At 47.1% G+C, this 12,547-nt stretch overlaps 1 protein-coding gene across 2 annotated transcripts in view; it reads left to right on the forward strand.

Annotated features, from left to right (window-relative positions):
* Positions 1-6,941: 6,941 nt before the first annotated feature.
* LOC147717626 (E3 ubiquitin-protein ligase TRIM39-like) overlaps positions 6,942-12,547 on the forward strand; it is a 383,703-nt gene continuing 378,097 nt past the window's right edge. For both annotated transcript variants that reach the window (XM_086924415.1, XM_086924416.1), the window contains exon 1: positions 6,942-7,437. In XM_086924415.1, the coding sequence (XP_086780541.1) occupies positions 7,024-7,437 (414 nt within the window). In that variant the 5' untranslated portion in view covers positions 6,942-7,023. The remainder of the gene's footprint in view (positions 7,438-12,547) is intronic.

A 12,547-nucleotide genomic window follows, 5' to 3' on the forward strand; every position in this document is an offset into this window, starting at 1 on the left:
AGCATCTTTTATTCGGTAAAACAGAGCTCGGGGGTTCTCTTGGGGACCTTCTTTAATATGCTGGAGACGTAACCGATAAGCCTCTTCATCGATTCCCATTCTTTCTAGAACACAACGTTTAATATCAGGATAGGGTGTCAGACCCAGGGGGTTTGCAGCTTGGTATGCCGCCTGGAGATCCCCACTCAGAAGAGATCCCAGATACTGACCCCACCTATCTTCGGGCCATCGAGCAGCTCGAGCCATTCTTTCGAAATTAGAAAGAAAAAATCAGGTTCTTCCTGTGGTACATATTTCTGTGCTACTATGGACGGAGTGGCAGTATATCCGCGAGGTTGTCCCAATGTCTCTGCCAATTTTCCTATGGCGGCCTCTTGTGACTGACTCTGTCCAGTAATTGTCTTATGTAACGCGTCCCTGTCTGTTTCTGCAGTTTCCAAAAACTGCGTCATTATTTTTTCCAATCGTTCTTGTCCTTCTGCCATTTTCTTAATGACGGTCTCCATGGCTTCCGATCCCACTTCTGACACCAAATGTCGGAGGTATGGTCGGAAGCAGAAGCGAGGAGGCCGTATGGGGCCAATATTGAAACTATTTATTTACATTTATAGAAAGGAGGCATACAGTTAGCACAAAATGTCACCATTAGGGTAAGAGTAGCAGGACAGTTGTTATTCCAAAGGTGTAGTTTCTTCTCTCTTCGGATATTGCTGGGAGGAAGGTATCTTCTAGTAGGCTCTTTCCCCACGTTGCAAAACCTATGACGGGTTTCGTGTGGTCGCTCCTTGGAGGTGAAACCTATTACGGGTTTCAGGGGTGGCCCAGGTCTGGATGCACCTCAAACAGAAGAGAGTGGCATCAGTGTCTATCCTTCTTACTCTAGGGATGGTTACCGTCACCAAAACCACGTGGGGGAGGAAAAGTACAACTAATATAATGTGAGGAGGCTTAACAAAAAAAAGGAAAACAAAACCAAGGAACCTGTTACAACGTATACCTGAGGACCTACGTAGAGGGTTGGCAACAGGATAGGGGTCAGGCAAGGTATAAGGCAGAGGTTGCGGTAGTTTGAACAAGTTTGCGCATCGGTTTTTATATACACGCATGGATGGAAGACTTAGGCTCTAGTAGGAGACAGCGAGTCTATAGGAGTTTCAGAAGCATGCAGCGCCTTTCCCCAACCCCGGACAGCGTCCCTCCCCTTCCCTAGACCCTTGTCCGCCACGTACCACAACTAGCCACAACTCTCCGGAGTTGTGGCGGCTCGCTCGTCCTCCGGGCTCCACCACTCTTTACTCCAGCTTTCCTCGTCGTCGCGTTCTTAGGTCTCGGCGTCTGCGTTTCCTCCCGGCAGTTTCAGGTTCGCGTTGCGCTCTCCTTCCGGTGTCTCCGTCGCAGACAACTTTAATGGTGTGCCTTCTCGTTTTTCAAGCGGTCGCCGTTCCTTAGAGAAGGGTCCTGATTGGTCCTGCCTCAGGTCGATTCCGCCTCCCAGAGAGCGGGCTGTATCCGGATCACCTGTGGAAGGCTATGGGAGGAGGAAAGATTCGCGGGTTAGCGCTGCTGGTCCAACACAGACGTCCTCCTCTGTTTCATACTGGTAAGGAATCCATTGCGGGTTTTTAGTGATCCGGGGTTCGTTATGGATGGGGACGGGACCTCCCTCACAAGCCACTACTGTATATGTTGTTGTACTAGCACAGGGTTCTCCAAAGTCGGTGCTGGAGGGCCGGATCCATGCCAGATTTTTAGCACCTCCCAACTTAAGTAAATGTAGTTATCTTAAAAATCTGGCATGGATCCAGCCCTCCAGGACCGACTTTGGAGAAACCTGTAGCAGCATAATTGTGGTAAATCTTTAGATACTGTGGGAATTATTACCACTGTGATATATTGCACAGTTTGATACTAGCATTTCCATTACACTTAAATTTACAGTTTAATAACATCACTTTTGCCAAGAGATGCTTGTCTTATAAGATTGTGGTCTGCCTCCATGGACACTCTAAGTCACTCACTCCTTCTCTAGTCATCCATCCATGCATTCTCTTAAACAATTCATCTATGCGTTCACCCATTTATCTATTCTCCAATGCAACCCCATTAATTATCCATACCTTCACTTATTCATCCAACTAATGCACCCAGTCATCCATCCAAGTGTGTACACATTCTCACATTCATCCCATCATCCACAAAAATGCCTCGCTGTGGGACTCCACCTGGTCACCTAAAAACCTCAGACCCATCCCCAGCACACAAGCAAGAAGCCTCTGGATCATCATCGACAGCAAGCTAACATGTCAGCCCAGGTCAATGCCGTCGCCACGGCCTGCTTCCACACCCTGAGGATGCAAAAAAAGATTTTCATATGGCTATCTAACAACACCAGAAAAACCGTCACACACGCCTTCATCGCTAGCAGATTGGACTACGGGAACACCCCCTGCATGAGAATCACCAGCAACCGCACAAAAAGACCCAGACCATCCCGACGCAGCAGCAAGACTGGTGGTGCTCAACCTGCCAAGCTGGTCTCACGTCATCCCGCACCTAAAGGAGCTACACTGGCTCCCTATGCATAAACTGTAAAGTCAGCGTTCTAGTTGATGCACGTCGCATGACGACGCTACGTGCCTGACGCCATTTTGGGGGATGCGCGCGCATCCTCAGTGAGAAGGCGTGAGTGCCGGAGCCCGGACGTTCTGCCGGCTCAGCGCTCTCTGCAGATATAGATTAAATAAATAGCGTATTAACCTCACGCTGTGTCCTGTCATAATTGGAGGCAACAGGCATCATTACAATGGCGACGAGGACGGGATAAAGACAGGCAAGAAAACTGAGAAAAAAAAACGAACACTAACTTTGAAAAAACTGAGAGCCCTGAACCCAGGAAGGAGCATTAAACAACCTGCCCGACGAGCCTGTAAGTACAGCAACCATACAGCGTCAGAGGGACATCAGAGAGCGCGGCAGAGCCCACAGCCACACGGAGGAGCCACACTTAGAACCGGGGAGGAAATAAAAGAGCGCGCAGAGGGGTAGACTGCCAAGGGCACCCCACAGCACAGCACAACCACGGGCAGGAGCACTGGCGACCTCAGGGAAGAGCGAAGGGGCAGAGATACAAAGCCCCCAGCTGCACACCGAGAAACAAGAGGAGAACGGCGCACCAGGCAGCCCCAGAAGCCACAGTGGGACTCCACCCCCGGGAAGGCGCGAAAATATGTGCGCACAGTAATCGTCCGCTACGGCCCCCGTACAATTCCTACCCAAGCCAGGGGAACCCCTTATGAGGTGGGAAGACTGGAGGGACTACATCGACAACTTCATTGAAGTACTTGAGGATGAAAATGAGGAGATATTTACCAGCAAGAGGAAGAGACGAATACTACTACATAATCTAGGCCCGGAGGGGCTCAGAATTTTCAAAAACCTAGTGCCCAAACAACGTGGGAGTACAGACGACGATGTATACGCCAACGCTATCGAAGAATTGAACGAACACTACAGACCTGCGGGGTGTGTCTCGATTGACAGATACAACTTTCAACAAAGGAAGCAGCAAGCGGGAGAATCGGTGGAAGAATACGTGGCGGCATTAAGGAAGTTGGCGTCCACATGTAAATATGATGCATTCCAAGTTGATTTCATTAAGGATCAAATCGTAATGCACACCACAAGCACGGCCGTGCAAGACAAACTGTGGGCCAGCGGGGATGCCACGCTAAAGGAAGTAATGGTAATAGTCAAGAAAGCGGAATTGGAGCGACGATGCGCGGAAGCGGCAAAAGGAGACAGTGGCCAGTCCAATGGTGAACAGGATAGGAGAAGATGAGGCCCGAAAGGACAGCAGAAGCAAAGGGTTCATGCCGAAGGGACCGAACAGGTGGCAAGGGAATCCAGAATCCAGGACCACCGGGAAACCAGGTGGGGAACAACAAGAAGGCCTGCTATCAATGTGGAAGTTGGGCGCACGAAGCCTACGACAGGAAGTGCCCGGCGTTTCGCGCCAAATGCATGTTCTGTGGGATCGTAGGGCACTATGAGAAAGTGTGCCGCAGGAAGTCCGCCAAGAGTGTGGTTAAATACGTTGACCAAGGACAGGAGGACCCGGAGAAGAGTGACCAAGAAGAGGATGACACCATACTCTGCATCTACGACCAAGTGTTAAGTGTAGATAACAAGAAGATCAGACCATGCAGGACGTGAAGGAATGCATAGTAAATGGCTGGCCAGAAAAGAAACACCTCAGTGAGACCCTAAGGAAGTACTACGAGGTCAGGGAAGAACTGTCGGTGGACGACCAAGGAGTGTTCGTATACAGGGGGGACAAGGTCATTCCCCCAGCAGGCATAGTTCCAAAACTATTGGCGATACTACATGAAGGTCATTTGGGGATAGGAAAGACAAAATTGTTGACGAAGCAAGGATACTGGTGGCCAGGTATGGACCTGCAAGCTGAACGGTATGTCAGGGAATGCACACAGTGCCAAGGAGCGGACAAAACACTTAAGCCACTAAGACCGGCGCTGGGAAAATTCGATTCCCCAAAGAACCCATGGGAAGAATTATCCATCGACATATTAGGCCCGATCTTAGATGGACATGGAACCCAAAAGTATGTGTGCGTCCTCATCGACAGGTACTCAAAATGGCCTGAAGTGAAGGTGGAAGAGGTAATGGACACAGAGACAATCCTAAAGTTTTTGAGCGACACGTTTGTGAGAGAGGGCATTCCCAAATCAATCCTGAGCGACAATGGCCCTCAATTTACCTCAGACAAATGGACTAAATTCATGGAGAGAAATGGCATCCTCTCCAAACACACTTCAATTTATCACCCGGCAGGAGATGGACTAGTAGAACGCTTTAATCGGGTGGTGATGGGGTCTGTGCAAGCTGCGATAACAAATAACAAGGACTGGGAGAAAGAGATATGGCACATGATATGGGCGTACAGGATCACCCCCACAGGAACAGGATATAGCCCCTTCCAAATTTTGAGGGGCCGTGACCCCTTCACGAAGGACAACCGAGCTTGGAAGGAGAAAACAATCACAAGCAAATGGTCCCCCGCAGTGGACCAGGCGAACTTGGAGAAAGCGCAGGCCGTCTATGCAAGATACTACAACATGCGAAGGAATGTGAAGGACACTGGACTAGAAGAAGGTGAATGGGTGCGAGTCAAGTTAGCGGTTATGCAAAGGAAAGGGGACAGCAAATATAGTAAGCCCCTGCAAGTCAAGGAGGTGTATGATAGAGCTGCCTTGTTAAGTGATGGCAACGTATGGTCTCAGGACCGCATGGCGAGATGCAACAAAGTATTACAGTGGAGCCAAGGTGAGCAGGAACTGGAAGGAGGGGTGGAGTCCGGTGCAGGAAATGAACAATTCAACTTGGAGATGGACACAGAAAGAGGAGAAGTCAATGGAGAGCAAAGCAACAGAGGTAGCCTTGGGACGGAGAAGGAGATGAATACCAGGAGATCAACAGAGAGCCCAGTGGCAATGAACAATAGGGGAGGTGGCGCAGAGACTCACGAAAGAGAAGCCACGGCTACCCCGGCAAGACAGACACGCAGTGGGCGAACGGTGGTGAGACCATCCAGATTCCAGGACTATGACATGAGCAGTAGACTGTAAGTTTTATGTTGTTCCATTGTTTTGAAAAAAGGGAGATATGTAGAGTCAGCGTTCTAGTTGATGCACGTCGCGTGACGACGCGACGTGCCTGCGGCCATTTTGGGGGATGCGCGCGCATCCTCAGTGAGAAGGCGCGAGTGCCGGAGCCCGGACGTTCTGGCGGCTCGGCGCTCTCTGCAGATATAGTTTAAATAAATAGCGTATGAACCTCACGCTGTGTCCTGTCATAATTGGAGACAACAGGCATCATTACATAAACATGCACAATTCAACCCACACATGCAAAGCACCACACAACACAGGACATGCCTACCTGAGCAACCCACAAGGCACTGGTGCTCAGCTGGACTCTCACTTGCATATATACCATGCATACACAAAAGCAGAGCAGGAGGTCGTTCTCCCTCATGCATCGCTCATAAAGCGTGGACCGACCTTGGACACCACTTTAGAGCCTCCTCATCACTGCTTGAATTCTGTAGAAAGCTAAAGAACTAGCTCTTTAAGTAGGGCCCTTCGAGGCCACCACCACACACCTGCTAAGTGACACGATAATCGTACAGGTAATTAGGCACTATAAAACATTTCATAACAAACATAACGCAACATCCATTCAGAAACACACACCAATTTGCCAATCTATGAAGAATCAATTTCACTTAGCAATTGTCAAGGCCTGTTGGCTTTACCAGCGCTCGTCCTCCATTCGTTTCCCAGTTCCCCCTTTAAAGGTGCAGACAGTGCCAGGTAAGTTGTTGACGCTGCCAGCTCAGAGGCAAACGCCCCCAAGTTACACTAGTGTCAGGCATTGTGAAATCAGAGGCAAACACACACACAGCTCTTGGTGCAGATAATCACAGCACAATCCCAGACACAAGAAACCGCAGTGCCAAGGCTGACAAGTGTTCCATGAAGCGTAGGACATTTAAGGACTGTCCTGTATGTTTAGCTCACTGCAGCTGTGCAGCCTGGAACTTGTAGTTTTGATTTTACCATTAACAGCCAGCATGTGAAACGCGTTTCAGTAAACAGCCCAGACGTAGAGGCACTGCTTTTTCTGCAGCAACGACTCCCACCTCTGGAGGCAGCACTCTCTGCAGAGATTCGGGCCTTCCCAGAGGTAGACGCCCCGGTACAGATTCAAACATAAATTGCTCACATGCAGACACAACATATAATCTGAGGACACTCCCAGCTCAGCCGCAGACACGCCCTACTCTGGTGCAGACGCTCCCAGGTTAGCGTTATGTGCATGAGCAATAACCAATCAAAACCCAATTCTCCACGAAGCTGTAGAAGGAAGTAAAGACAGACACTCCCACTTCACAAACTGGCAGAAACGAAACTTAACTTCGGCACCTTGTATATCAGCAGGAACATGGCTGCATCTATCCATCTCCTAAATTTGAAGGAGGAAGCCACGTGCTCCATATGCCTGGAATATTTTACAGAACCGGTGTCTGTGGAGTGCGGACACATCTTCTGTCTTTCCTGTATCAATCGGTGCTGGGAGGGGCTGCAGACAGACTTTCCCTGTCCTGAGTGTAGAGAAACCTGTCAAAGTAAGAAACTCCGACCGAACAAGAGATTGGCAAATGTGGTGGAAACGGTGAAACATCTTGACTTACTGAGTGCGACCCCCGAGGAGGCGAATCTGTGCCGAGAACACGAAGAGAAACTGAAACTGTTCTGTGAAGATGACCAGGAGCCCATCTGTGTGGTCTGCAGCATGTCACGTGATCACAAGCCTCACACAGTGCTCCCCATTCGAGAGGCTGCCCAGGAGTACAAGGTATGTGTGCTACAGAGCTGGGGTATAGGGGCAGGCAACACTGCTGCAATTCGAGTGGCTGCCCTGGAGCACAAGTTGCATCTGCTGGAGGTGAGGGTAAGGGGCGGATTCAAGCTCGCATTTGCTACTCACCATTCCAGAGGCTTCTCTGAACTACTACAGTGTAAGAGGTACCTACTAGTTATAGTGTTACCTAAGACCTTTTGATTTTACCAAAATTATATGCATACTGTGCCTACTTATATGGGGCTTTTAGCATGCCCTTTTCATTTATTGGTCTGTTATTGTGTCATTCACATATCCCTTCCGCCCCTTACAGCATACGCAAACGGGTCCGCCTACTTCAGCCATTGGCTAACTTCACTGCAAGTGAAGGCATTCTGCTCTTACACAAAGAGCGCATCTGCTCACAATGTCAGGGATTTCTATGGCCCAAAAAGTATTTTTGCTTTTTAGCCAATGTTGTTTTTAGGTTGACGAGGGCCCAGCAGCTTTACCAACAGTAAGTGTGCAAAAAAAATTACAAAACAAGTTTGGACAAAGCCAAATGGCTGGAGGCCAATGCCAGACTTATTGGCTTTTACCCATTCATGTATATCCTGTGTCTGCTATTATCCTTACAAACTGCATACAGTTCATCTGCACTATCATGTGACTATTGGCATGAGATATCAATAAGTCACTATATCATACAGTTTTTATCTTGCCTTACAAGTCAGGGATAGGGTGGGACTGACCTTGGTTTGCTTTTGGAGGAAAGGGGGGTGCATGTATCAAAGGGTTTTACCCATTTTATGTCTGTGGGTAAATTCTATGGTACATAAGGGCCTGGATTCTTAGACCAAAACGTACTCTGTGATACTGAGGTGACTTAAGCATTTTTATGGGCCTGGTGATTCTGATAATGATAATAACCTGCTTTTAGGTTTAGCTGTTCTGGTGCATCAGAGCCAATCCTGCAAATGTCATGACGCTGACAAAATACAAAGACCTCCCTGGAATGGGAATCGCAACCAATTTTTCAGGTCTCTCCTAGCGATGCAGCGCTTGTGCCGCACTCCTTGGCGAGATCTATTGTTGTGGGTTTTGCGTCCGAAGGGGGACAGGAGATGTGCACTTGCCTGGACAGTCGATGTGCACGTGTATGGCTCGTGATGGTGTTTCTGCAGAATGCGTGCATGGAGTGCTTTCACTTGTTTATTTTGCTGCATCTCCTCCCTGGCGCAACGTTTTGACTTGGGGGTAAGAACTTTTTTTTAATTCAACCGTACGCTGCATAGCAGTGCCGCTGATTACTACATCGGTGGCCATACACGCACACTGGCTGGAGGTGCGCTCGTTGTCTGGGGTCTGGTAAAGTTCAACCTCCGTGTCTGTTTCTTTCTACAAATTTCTTTCTTTTATTTGCTTCGAGTCGTGCGTGCGTGTGCAACAGACGGGGTTTGGTACCTCAAGGAACTGCGCCAGCTCCACAAGCGTAGCTGTCACATAACATTTGGATGCCGCATATCTGATTCCTCTGAGTTTTAAACCAGTAGATAACCCGCTTGCCTCCCATTCACCCGTCCTCTGTGTTATAGTAGAAGGAGAAATGCCTTATTTTTCCCTGTTTCTGGAACAGGAGCAGCCCTCATTCACAACATCAAGAGTTGGGAAAAGACACCCCTGAACCATAACACCCCCTCCCCTACCTGGCATGTGCAGTGATTTGCGGTTCGCCGACTTGGTAGCATACACGTGGTTATCTTGTCATAAAAATAACTTGGTTGACATGGCTCTTCATACGTAGTTTCACCATCTGTAACAGCCGTAAATAGCTTGTGTCACCATTATCTAATATAATCACCAGGTTACTTGTGCTCAATAGACCGAGCTCATTAGGATTGAAGGCTAAGTGGGCCTGCTGGCATCCAATCTCTTAATGTGCAGGCCACAGTGTACTCACTGAGCCACCTCTGCGTCCTCATACCTCCTCCTTATATTACCCTCAAACCACTGCACACTGTTGCTTCTGCCCAGTTAAAGGCAACAACAAATTTCCAAAGCACCAATAAACAAACTCCAGCCTCTCACCTCCTGCACACCTATGCCTCCAATGTGCCTCCTTCATCTCAAAAGGAGGCGCTCAGTGAGCCCAGGCATGGCACCTCAATCAGGCACTCTTCTTCCACTTCTGTGACCCACTTTCGGCTGAATCTGCTGAACTCATGCGTGCAGTGTGGCAATTCCTCTCGGTGAAGATCATGGCCACAGTAAGAATTCGTCCACATTTGTTCTGTCTTCTGTGTCATTCTGTCAACCGCGTCACTTCTTTACTCGGATCAAGGGTGTAGTTACCATTGGTGCAGCAGGTGCAGTCGCATGGGGGCACCGGGCCCAGAGGAGCCCACTAAACCAACACCAACAGCAGTCACAGGGCCTTTTTTCCCACTTGCATCAGCCCTATGGCATCCTTGCAACACCAATGACTCGGATCTGTGAGCAATGCACCCCTAGCTTCACCGTCCTCATCACTCTCACAGCATTAATTGACTTATTCTTTTACCTCCTAAGCCAGTACTGAATAGCTTTAATACGTCCGGATGATCTCCATAGCCCCTTTCCATTTACACCCTGAGGGGTGCCCGGTTGAGCAAGAGCGGACAAGTTGTTCCCCAGCAGAGCCTGACCATTTCAACTTGTCATTATCAGCGAATACTCGATCTCAGGTCAGCGATCTAGATAGAAGGACTGACAGTGGAGTTGTGCCTATCTTGCAAGTGTTACCATCTTTCCAGGTCCAGGAAGAATCAGTTAATGGGGAAACAATGAATATCCTCTCATGGAACCTGACCGGTATTAGTTGAAAGTGTAACTGTCCACATTGGTTGGACCTGGTTTCTCAACAGGAAATATGTCAATTTCAGGAAACCTGGTTCCAGACTCCCATACATATTCCTGGGATTAAGTCAAAGTCAAAGTCAACATTTTTTATTTGTGTAGGTACTCAACAGAGGACCACAAATTTACATTTTACAAAATTTTAAGAAGTAGTTGCACATTTTAATCAATACAGTATTAAAAAAGATTTAAGAAATTTATAAAAGTTATAACAGACAAATTCATTTGGAGGCTGTTTACATAGATCTATTAGTTCGCTCACTCGGGTGATTCTACAAGATCGATAAATAGGGGCAAGGAATCTTGTCCGTGCAGTAATTACCTTCAAGTTGGGACACACGAACAACACGTGCTCTAGGGTTTGGTCTCCCCCTTCACACAGGGGGCATATCAAAGATCCCTCTGGCTGCCATCTTACTGTGTAAGTTAGTATAGGTAAGGTGCCCAGTCTTAACAAGGTGATTGTCCTCCTTGCACCATGAGTCAGTGAAAACCCAATATATGGTTGTTTTTGTTTATACTCCAAAGAATCTACGAAAGATTTGTATGTTGACAATTTTTTACAGTGTTGGTAATCTAATTCGTAGCTTAACTTCGGAGTGAAGCATTTTAGGAAAAGTTTCATTTGAGCGTTTGTCCAGCCTTTTAGCATTTCCGGGGTAATCTCTGCCATTTGGAAGATATTTGTCATATTTTTTAAAAACGTCTGATTTTTAAATGCACCCTCGAAGATTTCTTGTCTCAGCAAATGTCTTAATGTGCCCTCCTTTGCATGGAGAAGATTGTAGCTCCACCTGATTACATTTGCTACCGCCGTGGCATAGGAGCTTGTGATCGAAAATTCTATATGTAACGCTTGGACTGGTGTGGAGTCAGAAACTTTCATTATTCTTTTTAAAAAATTTCCCTCCTTGCGGTCCATATAGGTCCATTGTTTCATTGGAATGTATTCTGTTGCATATGACAATACAGGAGGAATTTTTGCCTTATATATTTTTATTAAAGAGGAGAAATGCCGATTCCCAGTTGTCTGATATAGTCTTAGGAGGGCCTCAGTATGCACCTCTGACTTCCTCATTAAATTTTCTATATGTTTTCCATTCGTAATATTCTTCGAGAGGATCCTGCCTAGGTATGGATATTCGCTTACTGTTTCTATTTTCTCTCCACCTAGACTCCATCTATATTTAACAGTAGATTTCTTCCTTGAAAAAAACACAATTTTTGTTTTTTTTAAATTGGGGATTAGAAAGTTTGTTTTTGAGTAATCATGAAGAATGTCCAGGGATTGTTGCAGACCATAGGGAGTGAGATCAAGCATCACGATATCATCGGCATAGAGTAGCACTTGTATGTTTTGTTTAGCGATTTTAGGGGACAGATTTGAGCCTTGATGTAATTGCTTAGGTAAGTCGCTGAGATATAGGGAGAATAGTAGTGGGGCCAAGAGACACCCTTGCTTTAGGCCGTTAGATGTTTTTATCCTTTCTGTTAATCCCTTTTCGCCTCCCATTTGGACCTGGCACCAGGTGTCGGTGTGAAGGTTCACTATAGTTTGGAGTAGTAAATCTGGAATGCCAAGTTCCTTGAGTTTGTGCCATAGAGTAGGGCGATCTACTCGATCAAACGCCGTCGAATAATCTACGAACACTGCGTATACCGCCTGAGATTTACCTGTTACGTATTTGTCTATTATTGTTTGTATTATAGCAATATTATCCGTAACTGAATGTTTTGGCCTAAAGCCAGCTTGAAACATTGGAATTTTGTTCAATGAAAAAGCCCAATCTTTTAATCTTTGTAAAACCTCTGCTGCGAAGATTTTTCCAGCAGCATCCATTAAGGCGATTTGCCGATAATTTCCTGCGATTGTCTTGCTTCCCTTTTTATGTATTGGGATGATGGTGCTTCCCTGCCAAGATATAGGCATTTGTCCAGTTTTAAAAATGTGATTAAATAGATTTGATAACAACTTACTCCATTCCCTTGGATTTGCCTGGTAGATCTTTATTGGGATCTGGTCTGGGCCAGAAGCTCCTGTTTTCCTTGCTTTTCTTATGTTCCATTCCACTGAGATAGCTGTAACTCTATATATTTGTGGGTCAGCGTCTTCTTTGTCTTGTTCTGAGCTTTTCCCCTCAAAGTTAATCGGGTTTGCTTTATATAAGTCTGTTAGATAAGTTTCCCAGTCCTTTGGTGTAACAGGTATCGCTTGTAGCTTCTTTTTCGT

Source organism: Lissotriton vulgaris, chromosome 5 (assembly GCF_964263255.1).
Source record: "Lissotriton vulgaris chromosome 5, aLisVul1.2, whole genome shotgun sequence".
NCBI classification, from domain to species: Eukaryota; Metazoa; Chordata; class Amphibia; order Caudata; family Salamandridae; genus Lissotriton; species Lissotriton vulgaris.